The 23044-nt window shown below is 44.3% G+C and overlaps 1 protein-coding gene across 4 annotated transcripts in view; it reads right to left on the bottom strand.

The window, feature by feature from the left end:
* Positions 1–22710, bottom strand: part of ARHGAP4 (Rho GTPase activating protein 4) — a 278640-nt gene extending 255930 nt beyond the window's left edge. For 2 of the 4 annotated variants that reach the window (XM_077479014.1, XM_077479012.1), the window contains exon 1: positions 20890–22708. In XM_077479014.1, coding sequence (XP_077335140.1) covers positions 20890–20950 — 61 coding nt within the window. In that variant the 5' untranslated portion in view covers positions 20951–22708. Of the gene's footprint in view, positions 1–20889 lie in introns of all 4 variants that reach the window. The other 2 variants (XM_077479015.1, XM_077479013.1) reach the window with 2 other exon arrangements.
* Between the last annotated feature and the right edge of the window lie 334 nt (positions 22711–23044).

Genomic DNA, 23044 nt, shown 5'->3' on the forward strand with positions numbered 1-23044 from the left:
GGGGAAAGAGGTTAATACTAACAATGTCCATCAATTCAAATGATTACTCCCTTTTTTAATTGCAGTCTTTTTTACTTTTGTTTTCAAAAGAGATGAAAGCACAGGCATGTTGTCTGCGCAGGGGCCATCCACAACTCTGCCCTGAATTACATCACCAATCTTATCTCCAAATATCACCCAAACCATCCTCTCTGTTCCACCCAAGACCTCCTGCTCTCATGCTTACTTGCCTCCTCCCGTGCTCCAGGACTTCTCCAGAGCCTCACCTATCCTCTGGAACTCTCTACTTCAATCTCTCTGGCTATCTCCTACTCTGGCCGCCTTTAGGTGAACCCTTAAAATGTATCTCTTGAGGGAAGCCTATCCTGCCTTCAACTTTTAACTTTCTGTCAGCTCCCTATTAGATTATAAGCTTGCAGGAGCAGGGCCCTCCTAACTCTCTTGCATTGAATTGTATTGTCTCCCTATATATTGTAAAGCACTGCACGAACTGTTAATGCTATATACCATATTTATTGGCGTATCAAACACTTTTTCTCCCTGAAAAATCAGAGGCAAATCATGTGTTATACATCGATTCTTGGCTGCCTCATAGAGGAAGGAGGGGATGAGTGCCGCCAGATTACACAGAGCCACAATATTCTGTGTACCTGGCACTCAGGTCACACAAAGTCCCGCCTCCTGGCCCGGCATTGGAACACTGTTCTGTCTATCATGGGAGCCAGGCCAGGAGGCAGCACTGTGAGTGACGGGTACACATAAGATTGTGGCTCTGTGTAATCTGACACTGGTAAACCTGCATTGATGAGCAAAGGCGAGGCTGCAGGTGGGCACTGATCAGGCTGCATTAATGGGCAATGGAGAGGCTGCAGGTGGGCACTGATCAGGCTGCATTAATGGGCAATGGAGAGGCTGCAGGTGGGCACTGATCAGGCTGAAATGCAGAGGCTGTAGATGGGCACTGATCAGGCTGAAATGCAGATGGGCGCTGATCAGGCTGCAATGCAGAGGCTGCAGATGGGCGCTGATCAGGCTGCAATGCAGAGGCTGCAGATGGGCGCTGATCAGGCTGCAATGCAGAGGCTGCAGATGGGCAACCAATCAGGCTGCATTGATGGGCAACCAATCATTCTGCATTGATGGGCAACCAATCAGGCTGCATTGATGGGCAACCAATCATTCTGCATTGATGGGCAACCAATCAGGCTGCATTGATGGGCAACCAATCAGGCTGCATTGATGGGCAACCAATCAGGCTGCATTGATGGGCAACCAATCAGGCTGCATTGATGGGCAACCAATCAGGCTGCATTGATGGGCAACCAATCAGGCTGCATTGATGGGCAACCAATCAGGCTGCATTGATGGGCAACCAATCAGGCTGCATTGATGGGCAACCAATCAGGCTGCATTGATGGGCTACCAATCAGGCTGCATTGATGGGCAACCAATCAGGCTGCATTGATGGGCTACCAATCAGGCTGCATTGATGGGCTACCAATCAGGCTGCATTGATGGGCTACCAATCAGGCTGCATTGATGGGCTACCAATCAGGCTGCATTGATGGGCTACCAATCAGGCTGCATTGATGGGCTACGACCTTAGTTTGCTTCAAAATTCTTTATTTAAAATGTACGTTTTTCCCCCTGAAACTTCCCTCCTAAAACTAAGGTACCTGTTATATGCCGATGAATACGGTAAATCCTGTATTATTATTATAATAATAATAATAATAATAACTCATTCCCCACAGCTAAAACCTTTTATACCACTCGTCCTCTTATGAGCAGGGCCCTTTTAACCCCTTTGTATTTTATTGTATTGTAACTGTACTGTCTCCCATTAGATTGCAATGTGCTGTGAAAACTGTTTGTACTATATAAATCCTGAATAATAACGAAGAACGATGTATGAAAGCATACATCATTTGTCACCAGACTAGGAAGGCAGCCTCAACATGTTCAATGCCCAGATGGGCCAGTCAGGCATCCTAGTCAGGAAGTCCTGTACTGAAGCTAGCCATGTTTCAAGGTTCTAAAGGTTGGTTGCTCCCTTTTCCATACATTTGAAACACATATTTTACACTGCCACACTTTTGCTGCAGGAGAATAAACTTTTCGGAAGAATTTACAGGGCCTTGGTCTTACTAAGGTGAAAAACCACTGGCTTGAATTTTGTTTTGCTTGACCCAAACCACAGGAGATATCAGAGGCTGAACTTGGTGTCCATAAGTCTGTTTTCAACATAACCATGCATTCTTGAACTATGATTATACTAATGCAACAAGTCCAAATGTCAATACTGGGTTTTTAAACCGTGACCAGATCGGGAATATAAGCATATGTTTACTGAGTTTCTAACCACACACACACACAAGCACATGCTATAACGGTAGAGATTTTTAGCTCAAAATTGCGCCTGACAGATTCTTCCTGCAGACTTACAATGGCATTAATTCATAAGGCCCAGGTTAAAGAGGAGGCCTTGTAACCTTGAAGGGAAAAATATGCTCTTAACAGTAAACAATGCTTACTGACTCGTACACTGAGAGCAAAATATGAAGACTTAAACTGGACCTATACTCAAATAAGGGACAAAACATTTTATTTCATGGAGAAAATGCTGTTCCGTGTTCTCTTCTATTCTGCTTACATAACCAAAACCCAGGCATTTGGTCACACAAAAGGCTTACACAAAGGCTTATGCCCTGTACACACGACCGGTTATCCCGTTGGAATAAACTCTGAAGGTTTCTCCAATGGAATCTCACTGAAACTGTCTTGCGTACACACAATCACACCAAAGTCCGACCGTCAAGAGCGCAGTGACATACAACACGTTCGACTGGACTAGAAAAAAAAAGGATGTTCAATAGCCAATAGTTTCCATCTCGTACTTGCTTCAGAGCATGCGTAGTTTTTGGTCCGTCGGAACAGCATACAGACGAGTGGTTTTCCTGATAGGAATTGGTTCCCGTCAGAAATATTTAGAACATGTTCCATTTCTAGGTCCATCAGAATTTGACGTAAAATGTCCAATGGGCCATACACACAATAGGAACATACAATGAAAAGCTCCGTCGGACTTTGCCAGACATTCTGCTCATGCGTACGCGGCATTAGGCCTTCGTTTGCGTTAGCAACATTGAAGGCTCGTGAAAAACACGGACGGAAATTTGGAGCAGCCTTTTCCCCAGGAAATGTCTCTCAATATTAATGCTTTATTCAACCATTCAGCACAACAACAGGTCCATTTTAAAGCTGAACTCCAGGCATAATTGTCATTAAACAGTTCAATTGACCCAGTCAGAACCAATGGAAGTATGCATATCCTAAAACTCAGCAATCCCCATGGAAGCTGGAAATGACTAATAGTCGGTGCTACTACACGGATTGCTGCAAACTTCTGGGTTCTGTGCCAAAGTGCTTCCCTTCAGCACAGCGACCACATTTGTTCCACAATGGTATCTTTCATAGAAGGCCTTTCATTTTCAAGAAAAATATAAGGCATTCTACAAATGGTGGCAGTGCCGCGTAAGAGATTCCCTGTGGTTATTTTGGCTTATTAACCTCCTACTTGATGGTGCCTGCATAATACCTAGCAGGGGCGGACTGACAACTCATGGGGCCCCCGGGCAATAGGAGAATTGGGGGGGCCCCCAGGCAATCAGAGATTATGGGGACACACAGTATACAATTACACAGTATACACATACATGTACACACAGTATACACAGACATGTTTCTGTTGGCTGAGAAGGTACTGGAGAGGTGGGGCAGCTATAATCTCGGGATTTTTAGACCAAAGGGATGTCGGTAAGGGACATTTCAGAGACATATAAAAAAAAACACAGATTTTTACATACTGTCCCTGGTTTTACTGAGGCTGGCAACCCTGATGGGGCCCCCTATTGGCCTGGGGCCCTCGGGCAGTGCCCCAGTGGCCAAATGGTCAGTCCGCCCCTGATACCTAGATTTCAGCTTTGAGGCCCATTGTGTGAATAAGTATGATCTTTCTAGGTCTGAAACTAGAACTATCATTTCGATCAATTAAGAAGTGTTCTAATGCTTCTTTCTATAGGGGAATTGCAGATACAAACAATCCATAGACTACTGTAAAAAAAAAAAACTCTACATTTGTGCTTATAGCGCTCCCTTGGCAATGAGCAGTGAACATTTCTCCACAACTGAATTGGATCCAGCCATTCTCAACCAGGCTTTTGTGGAACACACTAGTGTTCCTCTATAGCAAGGGTGCCAAACGCAATTGCATTGCGGGACACATCAGTATTATGTTTGTCCTCAAAGGGCTGGTTGTATCTGTAAGACTAGATATCCAGAGCACCCTACACCGCCCTTACAGTAGATATCAAGAACCCCCACCATCAGAAGCCAAGAGTCCCCTACCATCCCTTACATAACAGGGCAGCCCCTTACCTTGTGCTGCTGCTGAGAACAAGCTAAGGGTGGAGCTGGGATTCAGAAAGTGTAAGGTCTGGAGGAGGACTACAGGAGGGCTTAATGCGTCAATAATGCATCTTAATGTGTTAATTGGTGTCCATGGAATCAAAGCACATCTATGCCCCCATTTACATGTGAAGCAGGGGAACAGTAGAGCCAGGCAGTTTAGCCATGGTTTTACCACCCCTTGACCACCCTCCTGAACACTAACACACAGTCACTCACTTCTATACACATGCCATGGCAGGGATGCTGGGCTTCCTGGCTGCAGAAAAACATTAACGGCATGTCACTTTTGGAGGGCCGTGATGCCATCAAACGCGACTAAATGTGGTCCTATGGGGCCATGCTGCAACCTAGCGTGGTAATGCAGTAATTATAGGCTTAAATCATGCAGTGAGAGGGTGACAAATTACCTCCTCACCGCCTATTAAATGCCCTCTGAAAAGTGATCCTTTGCAGATTGCTCTTCAAAGGGCACAGCTTGTGTGAACAAGCCCTAATAGAAAAGAAACCAGTATCATCATTATTTGTACTGTAACCTGCTGGGTCCCTCCCACAGCTTTGCTCTCTGCACAGGCTATATACATCATATCGATGATGTCACTGCTACTTTACAAGGTAATATCTGGGGTTACAAAGGCATATGGTGCACACAAAGTTTGTTTACCCGGAGTTCATCTTTAAGCAGCAAGTCATATAAACCGTTCCTATTAAGTGAAATGTTACAACATAACGATTCTTGTAAGGCTCCATACTGTTTTTTCCAGGCATGACTCACTCCATGAGCTATATCGTTCTACGGTTACATTGAAATTTCTCCAGATTAGACTGGGTGCTTACTCATACTGTACATATGTAAACACTTTGAAAACGTTGATGCATGTGCAAAAAAATGTATGATATCATGTGCTGACTTTTCAATCGGTCTAGGCAACCTTTTGAGCACAGTGTGTAGAAAAATGTTTTCAAAGAAATTGAGAGTGACGATTTTTTATAACAACAAAAAAAAATTAAAATAAGTCAACGCTCTCAATCACAAAAAGGATTTTATATAAAGTAAATGCTGTAAACCACTTTAGTAGTGAGAAATTAACATTCTGCACCTTCACACCTCAGATCAGCCCCAATTAACTTGCTCATTCACTGAACCCCCTGCTCATCTGCCCCAACACTGTACCCCCTGCTCATTTGTGCCACTGCTGAACCCCCTTCTCATCTCTTCCACCACTGTACCTTCCTGCTTATCTGGCCTAACACCGAACCCCTCCTACTCATCTGGTCCACCTTTGAACCCCTCCTGCTCATTTTCCCCACCGCTGTACCCTCTTCTCATCTATGATATGTGTGATATGCAGAGTGGTGAAAGGAAGCAGAGATGAGACACATCTACCTGTCCTGACACACTCATCACGCTGATCCACCTCTCACATCCATCCCACTTGTTTGTATGGGATGTATGGGATGTATGGGATGTATGGGATGTAAGGGATGTAAGGGATGTAAGGGATGTAAGGGATGTAAGGGATGTAAGGGATGTAAGGGAATAAATGCACAACGACAAATTCAGGTCAGGAGCATTTTCTGAAAGCAGTGGGCCTGTGTGCAGGATCATAAGTTGGGCCCCCACAGTTGAGGAAAAGTGGTTGGGTGTGATTTTCATTGCGCTGAATACTGGCTGTGGCTTAAAAGGGACACAATCCCTGTATTTTTTTAGAATGGTTTTTGAAAATGTCTAGGTGTTTTAAATAAGCCTTGCTGGAGGTAAATGTCTTTTTTTTGCATGTGTGCGCTGTAATATTTTGTTCTGTTGTATGGTCTTATGGCTGCACCATCTTTAATGCATTTTTTAGGGTGTGCCCCACAAATATCTTTTTTGGCAGGATCATAAGTTGGGCCCCTGCAGCTGAGAAAAGGCAGTTGGGTATGATTTTCATTGCACTGAATACTGGTTGTGGCGGGGGTTCAGTAGTAAGTGACGCAAAGGTTCAGGAATAATTTCAACAAAGTTCTCAGAAGCTCAACAGTAATTCCACAAACTGTCACCTGATTGTGTTTTTCTCAGTCGCAGTGAAATCCCTTCTTTCTGAGATTTGTAGTGACAACCAAGCAAGTCATCTTCCTCCAGATGGTGGGCGGGGCTAGCAGGACTGCGATTGGCTTTAGCAGTGGCCAATGACAGTCCTCCTCCTCCTCCTGGAAACAGGGACCACCCCCACCTACCAGAACTGCACCCATCTTCACCATCACAAAAGCTGACGATCGCAGCTACAGCAAAGTTAGAGAACCAAACAATGTTTCCCATCTTTTACATTGTGTGGGGGCACAGTCAGTGCTGGGACAAGGCCATTTGCTGCTCAGGGCGAACTGCAAATTGTGCTCCCCCCCCCCCTTTTTTAAAAAAGAATCAATGTTGTTTCAAAACAAGAATATACTTATTATATCAAGGGACACTCTGATGGGCAAATTGTATGTTAAGGGGCACTCTGATGGGCACAAGAAAACATGCCCCTTTAACGTAAAATTAATACAAAACGTGGCCATCAGTGTTGCTCTTAAAATAAAATATGCCCATCAGAATGCCCTTTAACATAAAATAAGGGTGAAGCTGATGGGCACCTTTTATGTTAAGGGGCACACTGATGGGCACACCAAAATATGCCCATCAGTGTGCACATTAAAAATATACTCAGCAGCGTGCCCCTTAAAATAAAATTTGTCCATTAGAGTGCCCCTTAACTTAAAAAAAAGGTGCCCATCAGCGTGATCCTTAACAAAATATGTCCATTAGTGATAATTGTTTAACATGTGGGCCACATACCTTGCAGGAGGACACAACTGAAATACCAAAGGGGCGGAAGCTGTGAGACATGGAGAGCCAGGACCCAGGAACCGTGAGAGGCAGGGGGGCATGCACGTGACGTTTGCGCCCCTACTTGCGGCCCATGAGTGCGAGCTGGTCTTCTGTCAACTCCGAGACCTGCAGTGAGGAGCAGGGGGTGGGCGCATGTATGCAGCATCACTGGTTGCTGGGGAAACCAATAAATTGTAAAGTCCAGGGCATCCGCCCCTTCCACACCCGCCCCCCCCCCCCCCCCCCCGTACTGGCTCTGGGCACAGTGTCTCCCCCTCAGTGCAGGTGCGGAGTGGGGAATTCCAAGATTGAAATGCATTCGTGTTTCACTGACACTTCCCTGTGCTGCTCTGCTGATGGGGAGGGAGTCAAGTCCCGATAAAAGAGGCTTTGTGTGACGGGGGTTGCCTAACCCTGGTCTAATAGCATGCTGCATACCAGTATGAAGAATAACAACTTAAAGTTTAAAAATATGCAGAACATGAATGAAAACTGCTACAACAACCTGCGTGAAAGTTCCAAATTGTTACAGTTGGCTGGAAGATATGTACTTGTATCAATACTTTTTATTTTTTATGAATGTTTTTTATCCATATCCAAATACTGATAGGTTGTATAATAACACAAAATAGTACCAATATTTCCATTAGCAACCAGTCTGGTTCCACTATCCTTTATTATGTATGTACAGTATAAACCTGGAGGCACTGCAAGTCTAATATGTAAATGTTACTTATCCGTGCGAAACCTGAGCCTGGACAATTCACACAACCTCCTTGATAAAATGAACATCACATCAGAAGCCCCCTTCAGATCAGAATCCCTCCAACACAACAGAAGTCACCCTTTACATAAGAGGTTAGTGTATCACATCAGAATCCCCCCCCCTCCCTTCACATCTGAGGTTCCCCCCTCACATCAGAATCCTCACATCACAAAAGAAGTCCCCCTTTACATAAAAAGGTTCTCCTATCACATCAGATGTCCTCCATCACATCAGAATCCCCCCTTCACATAAGAGGTTCACATATCACATCAGAAGTCCTCCATCACATCAAAGGTTCCTCCATCACATCAAAGGTTCCTCCATCACATCAGAAGCCCTCTTTCATATCAGGAGGTCCCCCTTCACCTAAGGAGGTTCCCCCATCACATCAGAAGCCCCCCTGCACATCTGTGGTTCCACTATCACATCAGAAGCCCCCTTTGCATCAGAAGTTCCTTCCATCAAATCAGAAGCCCCCCCCCCCCACATCATATCAGAGGTTAACCCTTCACCTTAGGGAGGTTCCCCCATCACATCAGAAGCCCCACATCACAACCATAGTCCCTCTTCACATAAGAGGTTTATCTATCACATCAGAAGCTCTTGTTCACATCAAAAGGTTCCCCATCACATCAGAAGCCCCACATCACACCAGAGGTTCCCCCACCAGAGGTTCCCCCTGATAACTGTTAATAAGCTCTGGATCCCATACCGAGCGACTGCTCTGCTACTTTTTAAACTCAGGAGGGCACCTGCTTGACACAGATGCCATTCAGAGAATACTTTGCATTTTCTCAAAGATTACAAAGCATTCCCTGATTGGATGAGGTGGAGAAGTGGTGGAGAATGATTTGCAGTCATTGAGAAAATGCAAAGTGTTCTCTGTTATTTATTTTTAAATGAAATGAAATTCAAAAATGTTATACTTACCTGCTCTGTGCAGTGGTTTTGCACAAAGCAGCCTGGATCCCCCTCTGATTGGGTCCTAGGCTGGCACTCTTGGCCCCTTCCTCCCGACAAGTGCCCCCACAGCAAGCAGCTTGCTGTGGGGGCACCCAAGCGAAACCTCTGCTCAGTGTGTCCATTTTCTGTCTCCTTGTTGGCTCGCTGTCTTTGATTAACAGCAGTGGGACACAATGGCACCCTCCTGCTGTCTCAGCCAATGAGGAGGGATAGTCCTGTACAGCCGAGACTCTTGCGCAACAATCGCTGGATCGAGATGGGGCTCAGGTAAGTATTGGAGGGGGGCTGAGGGGGCTGCTACATACGGAAGGTTTTTCTATGCATTAATAAAAAAAACCTTCTGCCTTTAAAACCACTTTAAAATGTCATCACAGAGGAAAAAAGGGGGCACTCTTTACATCTGGAGGAAAAGAGATTTAATCTCCAAAATATGGAAAGGCTTCTTCACAGTAGGAGCTGTGAAAATGTAAAATAGACTCCCCCTTAAGAGGTGGTTCTGACCAGCTCAGTAGATTGTTTTAAAAACGGTCTGGATTTTTACTAAATAAACATAACATAACTGGGTACTAATATTTATAGGCAACGTCGATCCAGGGAATATCCGATTTCCTGTTGAGGGATCAGGAAGGATTTTTTTCCCCCCACTGGTGAAAATTGGACAATACACTGATGCGGAGGCACTAATGGGCAGTGGCAGTCATCACTGATAGGCACGGTTTGGCAGCACTTATGGGCACTTTTGGCACTGATCATCAGGACAGTGATAAGGGACAAATAATGTTTACACTGTGATTGGATACAGCTATCCACATGGTAAAGAGCTGCTATTATTGGCTCTTTCCCTCGATATGTGATGAGCTGGGTCCGAAAGATTTCTATCAAATCTCCTAATTGGGATAGTTACAAAGATTTCAATGTTGGTTTAACTGGACGAACTTGTGTCTTTTTTTTTCAACCAAATTAACTATATGCATGGTTACATCAGTCCAAGCTAAACCAATGTAACCAAGTAAAAAATATACCATGCTTAGAATTTATCTTTAAAGTGTGATGTATGGTAAAGTGGACCTGAACTCAAAAAGCAAGACTCAATTTCTTCGAATACTTGTTTCTTGGATATATTCATGTAAGCATCTTAATTAGAATGATTTGCATATTGGCACAACACGCCCACTCACAAGTTCTGCCACTTGTATACTTTTTACATTTTATTCAAAAAACACCCTTCTCCGTCTCAGCCTTAGCAGAAGTGCTTCAGAGAATAAAGACGGAAGGCTTCACCAAGAACACAGCAGGGAGTTAAAAATAAATCTTGCTAATTGATTTTATCCACAAAGGCAAAACGGACTTAGTTTGCATGCATGAATTTCAGGTCATTACTTTTACATCTAGACAGGAACATAGATCACCGCCTATTCATTTGTGCAGGATTCAATCCATTTACAAACTGGCGCATGCATTAACGCTAAGAAGATAGACAGACCAAGACAATGTATACGATCCTGCAAGAATTCAGGGGCGCTGACAGACAGGTCCGCTGTGCCAAAATCCAACAACAAGCATTATTTAGATGCTGAACATGACTCGTTCCCTGCCATAAATATTTTTTTGCATTGTTCATTTCCAATACATACAACCAGGCCAATGCAGCAAGCTAAAAAAGGCAACCGGAGTTGCTTGAAGCCAAGCCTCTGCACAAAATGAGCTGGAAACTCCACCGCTCTTACCCTAACCCACTCGCTAAAGCTGGGTACACCCTGGCCAAATGTTGGGAGACATTTGCTGGTTAAAAAAAAAAAAAAATGTCCGACATTCGGTCCTTGTGTACGTCGGTCTGTCTGACAGAAAGCGGCCAAACAGCTGGCTTCTGTCAGACGAGCATCCTAGAAAACCAGCAGCCGACCGACTCCCAAACAGTGCTCTCAGCCAATGGCAGAGATTGGAGCACTGATTGGAGTGTTCTGGCAAGGGGGGTGTCCCCCTGTCAGAACACAACAGTTCAGCGGGGGGAGAACGCTGTACTAATATCAGATGGTTAGTACAGCTGCACTGACTGGAGTGTTTACCAGGCTTTAGGTCACTCCCCAATCCTATCATTACCTGCATTTTTATGTCATCATCTGTTCTCACAATGTCATGTGTGTGACATCATTCACCAGCAGTGGCGTCGGAGGGGGGGGGCGTGTGGCAACCCCCCAGCCCCCCCCCCCCTCGGGAGACAGACCTTACCTAGGGGAAAGGAAGGGCCAGGGGGCCTTTGTTTCTCCTCCCGGCTGAACAGGAAGAGTGTCCCCAGACTCGATTGGCCAGGGAGTCCTAACACTCCCTGGCCAATTGGGTCTAAGGACCCCCTTCCTCATTCTCCTCCTGGCCAATCAGGAAGACAATAGGGAATATTAATTCGCTATTGTCACACAAGTGGGTGGGCTCAGGGCGCAGAGCCCCAAGCCCATGGGTATTGAAGCCAATAAGACTTTATTCAGCCTTACCTACTATGTAACTATGTAGTAGAGTAAATAAGAGTCAGAGTGTGGACATGCTTTGTTTTTGGCTGTGGACAGGGTTGCCTCAATACATGGGCCCCATGATCATTTTGCATTACATTATACTTGCCAACTGTGCCGGATTTGCTGGGATAATTACGCTTTTTACTAACATGTCCCAGGAAGGCTGCCCCCCCCCCCCCCCCCAGCCTTTACTGTTACCTTTGTGTTGGTTAATATTTGATTCATGACATTTTCTTTTATTGTTTGAAAACAATTTTATTGAATGTACTAATAAATGCATGTTTAAATTATATCAACCATTTATACTTTTGTTTTTGAAAGTAGGTGTGTAAATTGGGCCAGGCCAGTAAAGGCCCCAGTGATGCTAGCAAGATGGCCCTGTCTGGGGATAGGCTACAGAAGACAATACAAAAGTGGGAGCATGTTACATGAGGCTAATAGAAATGGATCCTATTACCCTAATCAATATTCCCACTACAGACTGCCGAGACCCAAGGGCCGCACATCTAATACCAAAGGGCCACATGCAGCCCTCAGGTTGGGCACCAGGGCTCTAATCCTCATATGTAGGCGATTTATGCATGAATATTGTTACTTAGAAAAGACTCGTTTTTTTGTTTCACTTTTTTTTTTTTTTTTTAGATATCGCCAGTAATACTCTGTATGTAGTGATGCTGTACCTCTTTGACCATTGCTGCTCCCCTAATGATTTTTTTATCCAGCAGTGTTTGATGCAGCAGGAATAAGAGGGTGACTGAGCTATTGGCAATCATGTGACTGAAAAATAATTACTGTATGGTTGACTTTAAAAACTGGAATCTAAAGCTGGTAATTAGGGTTGCCACCAGTCCGGGATTCACACAGACAGTTCATGTGTTCCGGGTCTCAGTCAGCCTGAAACCTGGGGTAGGACGATGATGTCAGCAAGAGCAATTTGGCCACACCCACCATTTGCTGCAGCAAGCTGTATTACTACTCTCACCCAAGGGTATCCCAGGCCGCTAAAGTGTTCGGGCTTGGCTTGAAGAAAAGGTGGCAACCCTACTGGTCGTACATATAGATTTATTTTGTTACGGCACCTGTGCTCTATCAACCTGACTGCCAGCATCCGAAAAACCACAGCCGGTTGAGGAGGAAATCAGGAACCAGGATGTCCTTCATGCCGCCATGGCCCTGACTATAACACAGGTGTGTTACAGCGATCTGTAGATATGCGTTGTAGGGCAATTAACTTTAAATGGCAATGCACCATAATGCAAAGCATACCCGTGCATTGCAGATGAGATTTTACTGTTGTAAATGGTTTTAAACATATGAAAGGTGATTGGATGATGTGCAGAAAATTAAGGCCCCTTTCACATTGGGGCGGTGCGGGCGTCGGCGGTAAAGCTCCGCTATTTTTAGAAGTGCTTTACCGTTGTTTTAGCAGTGGGGTGGTTTTAACCCCCGCTATCGGCCGAAAAAGGGTTAAAACTGCCCGCAAAGCGCCGCTGCAGCGGTGCTTTGCCAGTGGTATAGCCGCGCTGTCCCATTTCAATGGGTAGGAGCGGAAATTACACCGCTCCTTTTACCGCTCCAAAGATGCGGCTAGCAGGACTTTTTTTTACCGTCCTGCTAGCGGACCACTCCAGTGTGAAAGCCCTCGGGCTTTCACACCAGAGTGAAAGGGGCCGGTTTTTTCCAGGCACTACACAGGCGCTATTTTTAGCACTGTAGCGCCTGAAAACCGCCCCAGTGTGAAAGGGACCTAAAGATTTTACACTGCTATAAAGCAGAAGCGTGCGAGAAAGGCAGAACTGAGACATGCTAGTGACTCTACAGAGTACTGCAGGCTTTCTTAAAAGGAGGACACCACGATCATAGATCCCTGCCGATGCACACGGGAAGTGCTATTACGGGGGGGAACGCGCATAGGCGCCCTCCCATTAGCCATCATTTGGCTATGTCAGGATTGCCTTGATGCTTTGGCCAATCAGGAAAAGGGTCTCAAAGACCTGCCTCCTGATTGGCGGGGAGGAACTTTAGTGTGACAATAACAAAAATTGATTTGCTATGGTCACACAACTGGCTGGGCTTGGAGGCAATGTTCTGCGTTCCGAAGCAACTTTTTTTCAGGCGTATTAGAGCCTCTGGCTCTTAAAAAAAAACACACACACACACACACACACACACACACTGGAATCCATGGTCCGGCGCCACTGATTTGTAGCTCAGGGGGCCGGATGCATGGATAGGGGAGGTGGCCCTATGGATGGGGCACAACTGGCTCTGAGAGCTGACTGGAGGAAAGAAACTCACAGGAACAGAGCTGAGGCTGTCGATCAGTTGGATTTCCCTCCCCTGTCACCATTTTTCGCTTGTTGGCAGGAACACTTGTCCAAAGACATGCAGGTAGGTTAATTGGCTTCTGTCCAAAATTGGCCCTAGTATATGAATGGGGACCTTGGATTGTGGGCTCCTTGAGGGTAGGGACTGGTGTGTGCAATGTACAGGGATAGGGACAATTGTAGACACTCAGGCTGAACTAGATGGACTGGTGCCTTTATTCAACCTTAACTATGTAAGCGACTCATGCAATCAAAAGTGACACTTAGGTGCTCTTAATTGAGACAAGTATACACTATAGAGCGATATGCGTTTAGATTTCATGTCTGAGGTTTACAACCACTTTAAAAGTACAAAGAAGTTAGAAAACAGCCGTATACACAAGGCGGCATAACAGATGACCTCCAAAAATCTACATGAAAACATCTTCTCGTGGATTTAAGACATTCATGCGTTTGGTCTTATTGCAGCTCAAGAAACAAATTGGCTATGCTATCTGAAAACCTTTCTCCAAGGTCAGATGATCATTTCTGCCTCTCCAGGCCACATGTATTGCTTTCACTTTCCATGCAAGCTCCTCATCGAGACACATGCTTTGCAGGAAATTGCCCATGAGTATGCATTACTAATCAGGTTCAGCTCTTCCCTAAGTTTTCAGTGCTGACTTGGTTTTATGAAGTTTTGGTGGCTTGTTATAAAGGGCCTGTAAATATAACATGTAACCTGATCTTAAAAAAAAAAAAAGTAGTGGTTATATGGGTCATGGTTTGGTAGCTTATCAATGATAGGATATGCGAGCATAGCATTGCGGTGAGGATATTGTCTGATATACACCTGACTTCATATCATGTAAACTTCCTGGTAAGCTTCTTTTAGCCTATAAATGCTGACAGAATAGAGTTATTTATAAGCCTCCAACAATAATTTGATGAAGCAAAACATGCCTTAAAATAAATAAATAAATAAATAACTAACTCCAGGTAAAAGGTCTATGACCGGCATTCTCAACTAGGGTTCCGTAGTACCTTAGGCTTCCTCCAGAGTTTGCTGGGGGCTCCTTGGCCTGTATCTGGTTGATCTCCCATTTGATGGTGCCTTGAAAGTTCCGGGGCCAACACCACTTGGCAGAGCCAACTGCATGACACCAATGATCTGAGGTCAAAAAGCCTTTTTAGCTGTCTGTAAGGGGACAACGCTTCCCATTGGCCATTGATGTAAGGGGCATTTTTCCCCACTGTTCCTCAATGTTTTAGCAGAGATCCCCAACACCTGAAACTTATTTCAAGGTTTACAATAGGGTAAAAAGGTTGATAATGACTGGTCTATGTAATAGAATTGGGGTCTCCAAACGTTCTAAACAATGGGCCAGTTTACTGTGCACCAGACTTTGGAGGGGGTGCATTGGGGAAGGCTTCAGACCATGTCGAGTGGGTGTGGAAAAGATCCTTGCATCAGTGGGAGTAAATAATGTCCCATCTTTGGTATTAGGAGCAATATTAGTGCCCCGCCATTGGTGTCAGTGGGAGAAACAGTGCCCCGCCACTGGTATCAATGCAGGAATAGGGCCCCACCAATGGTGTCGATGCAGGAATAGGGCCCCACCAACTGTGTTGATGCAGGAATAGGGCCCCACCAACTGTGTCGATGCAGGAATAGGGCCCCACCAATGGTGTTGATGCAGGAATAGGGCCCCACCAACGGTCTTGATGCAGGAATAGGGCCCCATCATTGGTGTCGATGCAGGAGGGGGGGGTGCATCGGGGAAGGCTTCAGACTGTGTCCAGTGACAGTGGAAAAGATCCTTGGATCAGTGGGAGTAAATAATGTCCCATCTTTGGTATTAGGAGCAATATTAGTGCCCCGCCATTGGTGTCAGTGGGAGAAACAGTGCCCCGCCACTGGTATCGATGCAGGAATAGGGCTCCATCCCCACCAATGGCGTCGATGAAGGAATAGTGCCCCACCAATGGTGTAGATGCAGGAATAGTGGCCCACCATTGGTGTCGATGCAGGAATAGTGGCCCACCATTGGTGTCGATGCAGGAATAGTGGCCCACCATTGGTGTCGATGCAGGAATAATGCCTTGTATCAGTGAGATGAATAGTGTCTCAAGGGAGGGATAAAAGGTATGCAAAGGGCCACATTCAGCCTCTGGGCAGCACTTTGGAGACCACTGCAATAGAAGTACTTTTATACTCACTCTCCAGCAAACCCATGTCTCCTAAAAATTCCTTTGTTTCGGTGCTTCAGTATCAAGGAGACATTTGGCATTCAATATTTCTGGGGAGGTCATAAGGATGAGAGCTCCACTACATGTACATTCCATCCTCCAACCCTCTAAGTCACTGCTGTATCCTATAGTGATGTAGGGATCGGAAGATGTAACCATGGAAGGGGGCAAGCATCTAAGTGTCACAGAATTTTTGGATGCTAAATATACATACTGTGTATTCAATTGCAAATATTCCCACATAGCCAAATTAATTGATAAAAAGGAGTGCATCCTATCACTCTAGCCGTTTTCATTAATGTTTCTTCACTTGAAGTGTTCTTTCAGTTATAGGATGAACTCCATTTTTATTTGGCTATGTGAGAATATTTGCAATGGAATATATGTACCAATATAATGTTCATTTGTGTCTGATGTATGTCAAACATTATGAAATCAGCTTCTTATTTTAATTAATTATACAATGTATGTAAGATTTTTTATATACTGTTGTCTAAACTGATATTTTATGTATAATGTATTTTTATGTCCACTGTTATGCCTCACTTAAAGTCCCATAGGCAAATTACCTGTTTATCTACCTATTATATTGCAGCTTAGCAATCAATCGTTGTGGTGGTTGCATTCGTAAATATGAGATCTGAGGTCTTTTTGACCCAGATCCCATATTTAAGCTACCCTAATATGCTTTTTTTTTTTTTTTTTCTATTACAAGGCCTATTTACATTCCTTGTAATAGGATTAAAAGGGACACTAAAAAAAAAAAAAAAAAAAAAAAAAAAAAAAGGGAAGAACAGTGTAAAAATAAAAAAAAAGTTAAACAAATGAAAAAAAAAAAATTCTTAACGTGCCCCATCACACCGAGCTCACATTCAGAAGCAAATGCATACATGAGTAGCGCCATATAAGAAAACTGTTCAAACCATACATGTGAGGGATCTCCAAGATTGGTAGAGCGAGAGCAATAATTCTAGTCCTAGTTCAATGTCGTCTATTGAGATTTTTTAAGGGTGAATGGGTTTGTCGCCATTCCACGAGTAGGCACAATTTTGAAGCGCGACATGTTGGGTATCAATTTACCTTACATTACCTTTCACAATAAAAAAAAAAAAATGGCCTAACTTTACTGTTGTCATTTTTTAATGCAAAAAAAAAAATAAAATAAAAATTTGTAAGACCGCTGCACAAATACGGTGTGAAATAAAGTATTGCAACGACCACCATGTTATTCTCTAGGGTGCTCGAAAAAAATATTTTTTTGGGGGGGGTTCTAAGTAATTTTCTAGCAAAAAAAAAAAAAAAAAAGTTAAACAGTTTAACTTAAAACACCAAATCTCAAAACAAAAAAAAAACAAAAAAACTCATCCTTAAGTGGTTAAAATAAATAAATAAATAAAAAAAATAAAAACAAGCTGGAACTCCTCTTTAAAAAACAAATTGAAGCCAAACTCCAGCTAACATTTTATAATCAGTTACAGCTTTTTTTATTTCCTTTTGGGATAAAAATGTTAAATAAATAAAAGCTCATCATTGTAAACAGCCCTGCTAGTGTTAAATGCTTTGTCTCATCAATGTAAACTGATACATTCTGCTAGAGAGCTTGTGCTTCTGAAAAAACAAAAGGCTTGCTGGCTGGATCACCTGATGAAAATAGAAGAAAAAAGCCAAGATAGAACGAATGCAGCCATCGTGTTGGTAAGCTGCAATATAATAAAATATTTGTTTTGAGTTTAACACTGTTTTAAGATTTTTATGGATAATATTTGTACTAGCTGGAAAAAATAAAAATACATACAAAAAGGGTTTATGTATCGTCTGCACACAAATGTATTTGCTCCAGGAGGAAATCAGTAATCATTTCTCAACCAAAACATAACCTGCTTATAGTAAGGAGGCTGGTTGCAACATTGTATTACAGTGTATTTATATACAGCATGTATTGTATTATATTGCATGACTGCAACATTGTATTATTATGCATTGGATGCCTAATATCATAGAGAAATGATACATAAGTGTGCTGTTGAACTAAAGGCATTTTAGCTATTAGGCCCCATTCACATTTTGCATAGCAGAAACTCACATTCCTGCTTGTGATTTTCTGTGGGCGATTTTGATGCTATTCCCCATGTTACATAGACTCACTTCAATGAGCTGCCCTATATGCCCATTTATTACCCAAAACAATCTCCTGCTCCTTTTTGGGTGGCAAGCTTCACACAATTTTTAAAAGGTGCATTTTTTCTAAGACTGTGGCAAGGCTCTGGCGTGTGCCAATATCGCACCACATTTGGGGTGCCCCATTTAGAATGAATGGCACCCAGGGGCATTTTGCAGCAATTGCCACGCGATTTGGAATTGCATACTGAGCTAGAGGAATGGAAAATGAATCGAGTGTAAACAGATGCACTTGATGGACAATTAGACTAGGTTCATGCCATACACGTGCGAACAAACGTATGTGCGTTTCTACGCATTTTACAAATGTGTCCCACACGTCGTGTTTAGGGCGGCCTATTTATTTTAATGAGCTGCCCTATGTTTAAGAAACACAAAAAAATAAGTCCTCGACCCTTTTCCAAAAACATGCTGCACCAAATCAGTTTAGCATGCACGAAAATGCTTAGGTTAGCAGATGCATGGAGTACCATTAACAATTAATTGTATTGACCAGTGTCCTACAAAGGTCTATGTATTTTTGCGCCCGATTTTACGTGCATTCCTGAAACGCACAAACCTTACACGTGTTTTTTTTTTTTTAAACACACTAAGAATACAAAAATATTTATTATGAAGGGGTGGGGGGGGGGTCAGTCTGTCAGTGCCGAGACCATACGCCACACGCTGTATCAAATGGGTCTGCATGTCATCCCAGAAGGACGCCTTTTCTAAAGATGATGCACAAGAAAGCCCACAAACAGTTTGCTGAAGACAAGCAGACTAAGAGCATGGATTACTGGAACCATGTCCTGTGGTCTGATGAGACCAAAATAAACGTGTTTGGTTCAATTGGTATCAAGTGTGTGTGGCGGCAACCAGGTGGGCAGTACAAAGACAAGTGTGTCTTATCTACAGGCAAGCCTGGTCGTGGGAGTGGTCTGGGGCTGTAGGAGTGCTGCCGGCACTGGGGAGCTACAGTTCATTGAGGGAACCATGAATGCCAACATGTGCTGTGACATACTGAAGCAGAGCATGATCCCCTCTCTTTGGAGACTGGACCACAGGGCAGTATTCCAACATAACAACCCCAAACACACCTCCAAGATGACCATTGCCATGCTAAAGAAGCTAAGGGTAAAGGTGATAGACTGGCCAAGCATGTATCCAGACCCAAACCCTATTGAGCAGCTGTATGGCATCCTCAAAACGGAAGGTGGAGGAGTGCAAGGTCTCCAACATCCACCAGCTCCATGATGTCTTCATGGAGGAGTGGCAGAGGACTCCAGTGGCAACCTGTGAAGCTCTGGTGAACTCTATGCCCAGAGGATTAAGGCCATGCTGGAAATAATGGTGGCCACACACTTAGGGGTGTACTCACTTTTGTTACCAGCGGTTTAGACATTAATGGCTGTGTGTTGAGTTATTTTGGAGGGAACAGCAAATGTACACTGTTATACAAGCTGTACACTCACTAATTTACATTGTAGCAAAGTGTAATTTCTTCAGTGTTGTCACATGAAAAGATAGAATAAAATACTTACAAAAATGTGGAGGGTGTGTACTTTTGTGAGATACTGTGTATGTATATATATATACACACACACACACATACAGTATAATTATATATGTGCAATATATATTGCACTTTATTGTCTTGCTATGAAGATTATTCAAAGATAAAAATTTTGCATTGGAGAACGTCTCCTGTAGTATTTCTATTGATTATTGGTGCAAGATTGGGAGTCCACCTTGACACTACACTCCAGAAAAACAGCAAAAGGAAAGATAAGGAAGTAATCTACCCTATTTCTGCATACATTATATATATATATATATATATATATATATATATATATATATATATATATATATATATATATATATATATATATATATATATATACATATATACATACACACTATTTAACCATAACTGAAATATACTGGCTGTCTGTACTAACAGCCAAGCTGCTATAGTAGTAGTAATACACTGTATGCGGAAATAGTAATTTGAAGCATGTCATTATAATGCAGTTACCTAATTAGGTATTAGGGAGCAATGTATTGTTAATAACATAATTATTATATATTTTACAATGCACAAGTAGTGAGTAATACATTGTATGCAAGCTAAAATAGTAATTTGGGGATTGCATTTTATATGGAAGCACTATTGAGCCATTAGGGTGCAATATACTGGTCTACTGCACAAATAACTAAGCAGCTCTATGTGATCCAACCCATTGCTGGGGAGTATTATACTCAAGGACAGTCTGCAGTGTAAAAGCTGAAAGGTATTACAAAGAGATGCATGATATAAATGAAACACTCCTACATGTCTCCTTGCCATTGGACTGTTTGTATGAATCAGTAGAGCCCAGTGATGTGAAGTCTGCCATGGAGATGCAGCAAATGACAGTGCAGGCAGAGTACTATGCACAGAGCCCTGCAGTGCCAGGACAGCCCTATACCAGCACAATGCATTCCAGTCCTGTGATGGATATGTACTGACTTAATACTGCATAGTGACAGAGGATCCCACATCACAATGATTCAATGCACAACACCTCCTCTGCCCCCCTGTACAGAGAATAAACAACATTTCCCAGACCCCCCATTTACCTTTAATCTGACTCTCATAGTCTGCAGTTCTCTCTTTCCTTGGTTTCCCGTGTGATGCCATCCTTCTGATCTGCTGTCAGTGCCAACTCATAGTAAACAGCAGCTCAGAATAGTGGTGGGTGCAGCTAGCAGGGTCCCATCCACACCAATAGTCCTTTGGCTTTGCTGCTTCTGGGGTGGTTGGGTGCCCTGTGGCTAGGACAGTGCAGGTCTGGGGGGGTCCTTTGGAGGAGGTTAGTGCTGCTGGGCAATCTGATTGCAGGATGTAGTTGTGTTCCGGGTAGAGGCTGTGCCCTATGCAGTAAGTGCCCCAGGGGTGCGGAGCTATCAGTGCGCAGTGGTAGGAGTGCGGAGCTGTCAGGAAGGGTGCAGTGTTGTGGATAGGGGGAGTAGTAAGTCACTAGGGTTACAGATCGGTCAGGGCAGGTAAAGAGCTATAAGTAGGGGTGCAGATCTGTCAGTAGGGGGTGCCTATATGTTGGGAAGGTTGCAGGGCTGTTGGTAGGGGTGCAAATCTGTCACTAGGGGTGCAGATCTGCAGCTAGAAGAGTAGATCTCTCAGTAGGGAGGCAGATCTCTTGATAGGGGGTACAGATATGTCAGGAAGGGTGCAGGGCTTTTGGTATAGGGGTGCAGATCTGTCTGTAGGGCTGTTGGTAGGAGGACTGATCTGTCGGTAGAGGAGCAGATCTCCTGGTAAGGGTGCAGATCTTCTCCTGGTAGGGGTGACAATCTGTCAGGTTCAGGAGGGTTGCAAATCTGTCAGGAAGGGGACTAGGGCTGTCGGTAGAGGAGAAGACCTCTTGGTCGGGGTGCAGGGCTGTAGATCTGTCTGTAGGGGAGCAATTTGTAAACAGGGATGTAGGTAGTGAGCAGATCTCCTGGTAGGGGTGCAGGGCTGTAGGTAGTGAGTCGATCTCTTGGTGTGGGATCAGATCTCTCAGTGTGTGTGTGTGTGTGTGTGGGGGGGGGGGGGGGTGCAGATCTCCTGGTAGGGGTGCGGGGCTGTAAAGGGTGCAGATCTCTTGGTGTGGGATCAGATCTCCTGGTAGGGTGTAGGGCTGTAGGGAGAAAATCTCTTGGTGTGGGATCAGATCTCCTGGTAGGAGTGCAGGGCTGTAGGTAGGGATCAGATCTCCTGGTAGGGGTGCAGATCTGTAGGTAGGGATCAGATCTCCTGGTAGGGGTGCAGATCTGTAGGTAGGGATCAGATCTCCTGGTAGGAGTGCAGGGCTGTCGGTAGGGATCAGATTTCCTGGTAGGAGTGCAGGGCTGTCGGTAGGGATCAGATCTCCTGGCAGGGGTGCAGATCTGTAGGTAGGGGTGCAGATTTGTCGGTGCAGTGTCCAGGGCTCGGTGTAGGCAGTGGTGACCACACTCCTTCCAGCTGCATTGAGTGCGGTGCACAGAGCCGAGCAGCACCCAGGCCCCGCCCCCTCCTCCCCCCAGCTGTCTCTGTGCGATCACAGATAGATGTCTGTCTCTATATCTGTGTGTCTCCAGCTGTCTCTTTCTCAAGTGTCTGGAGGCATCCGACTAATTATATATGTGTCTGTAAGCTATACCTGGCCCCTGTGCATGTCCGATCTCCATTCCTCCCCCACCCCTTTGTATTGCAATGCCTCCTCCCTTTTCATTCATGTGTATTATTTATTAATGAATCGCCAACATGGTGATAGCGGTGTACAAGCTGCGTGCACTGCAGTGGCAGACCCCCCTTCCCTGCTGGTTGTATGGTGTATATATGTGTATATGTGTGTATGTGTGTGTGTGTGCCTCTCCCCTCCACCTCCTGGGTCAGCAGCATCTCACACTGTCAATGTGATTGTCTTCATCACACTTCCCCATCTGCTGGACCAATCAGACTGGGCAATGGTGGGCTGGTCATGGATGGAGTGGATGGCACCCTAGCTGGTGTATGGGGGCATTATGGGTGCTGTAGTCCCTGCCTCTGACAAGCTCATCCTTGTTCTGACACAATGGGAAGGACAATGGGTCTGCAGGATTCTTCAGCAAATACCAGCCTGGGTGCCATGCCAAAAGGTTTCCTTACAATATGTACAAGGAATTAATCTCACCAGCACTTGAAGGGTCTTTTTTTTTTCTCGACAGTCTGACCTTTGGTGTCACTGTATGCAGGCTGAGCATTGATGTG

Source organism: Lithobates pipiens, unplaced genomic scaffold (assembly GCF_037356315.1).
Source record: "Lithobates pipiens isolate NorthernLeopardFrog02 unplaced genomic scaffold, aLitPip1_a1.2 Scaffold_1, whole genome shotgun sequence".
In the NCBI taxonomy this organism is placed as follows: domain Eukaryota; kingdom Metazoa; phylum Chordata; class Amphibia; order Anura; family Ranidae; genus Lithobates; species Lithobates pipiens.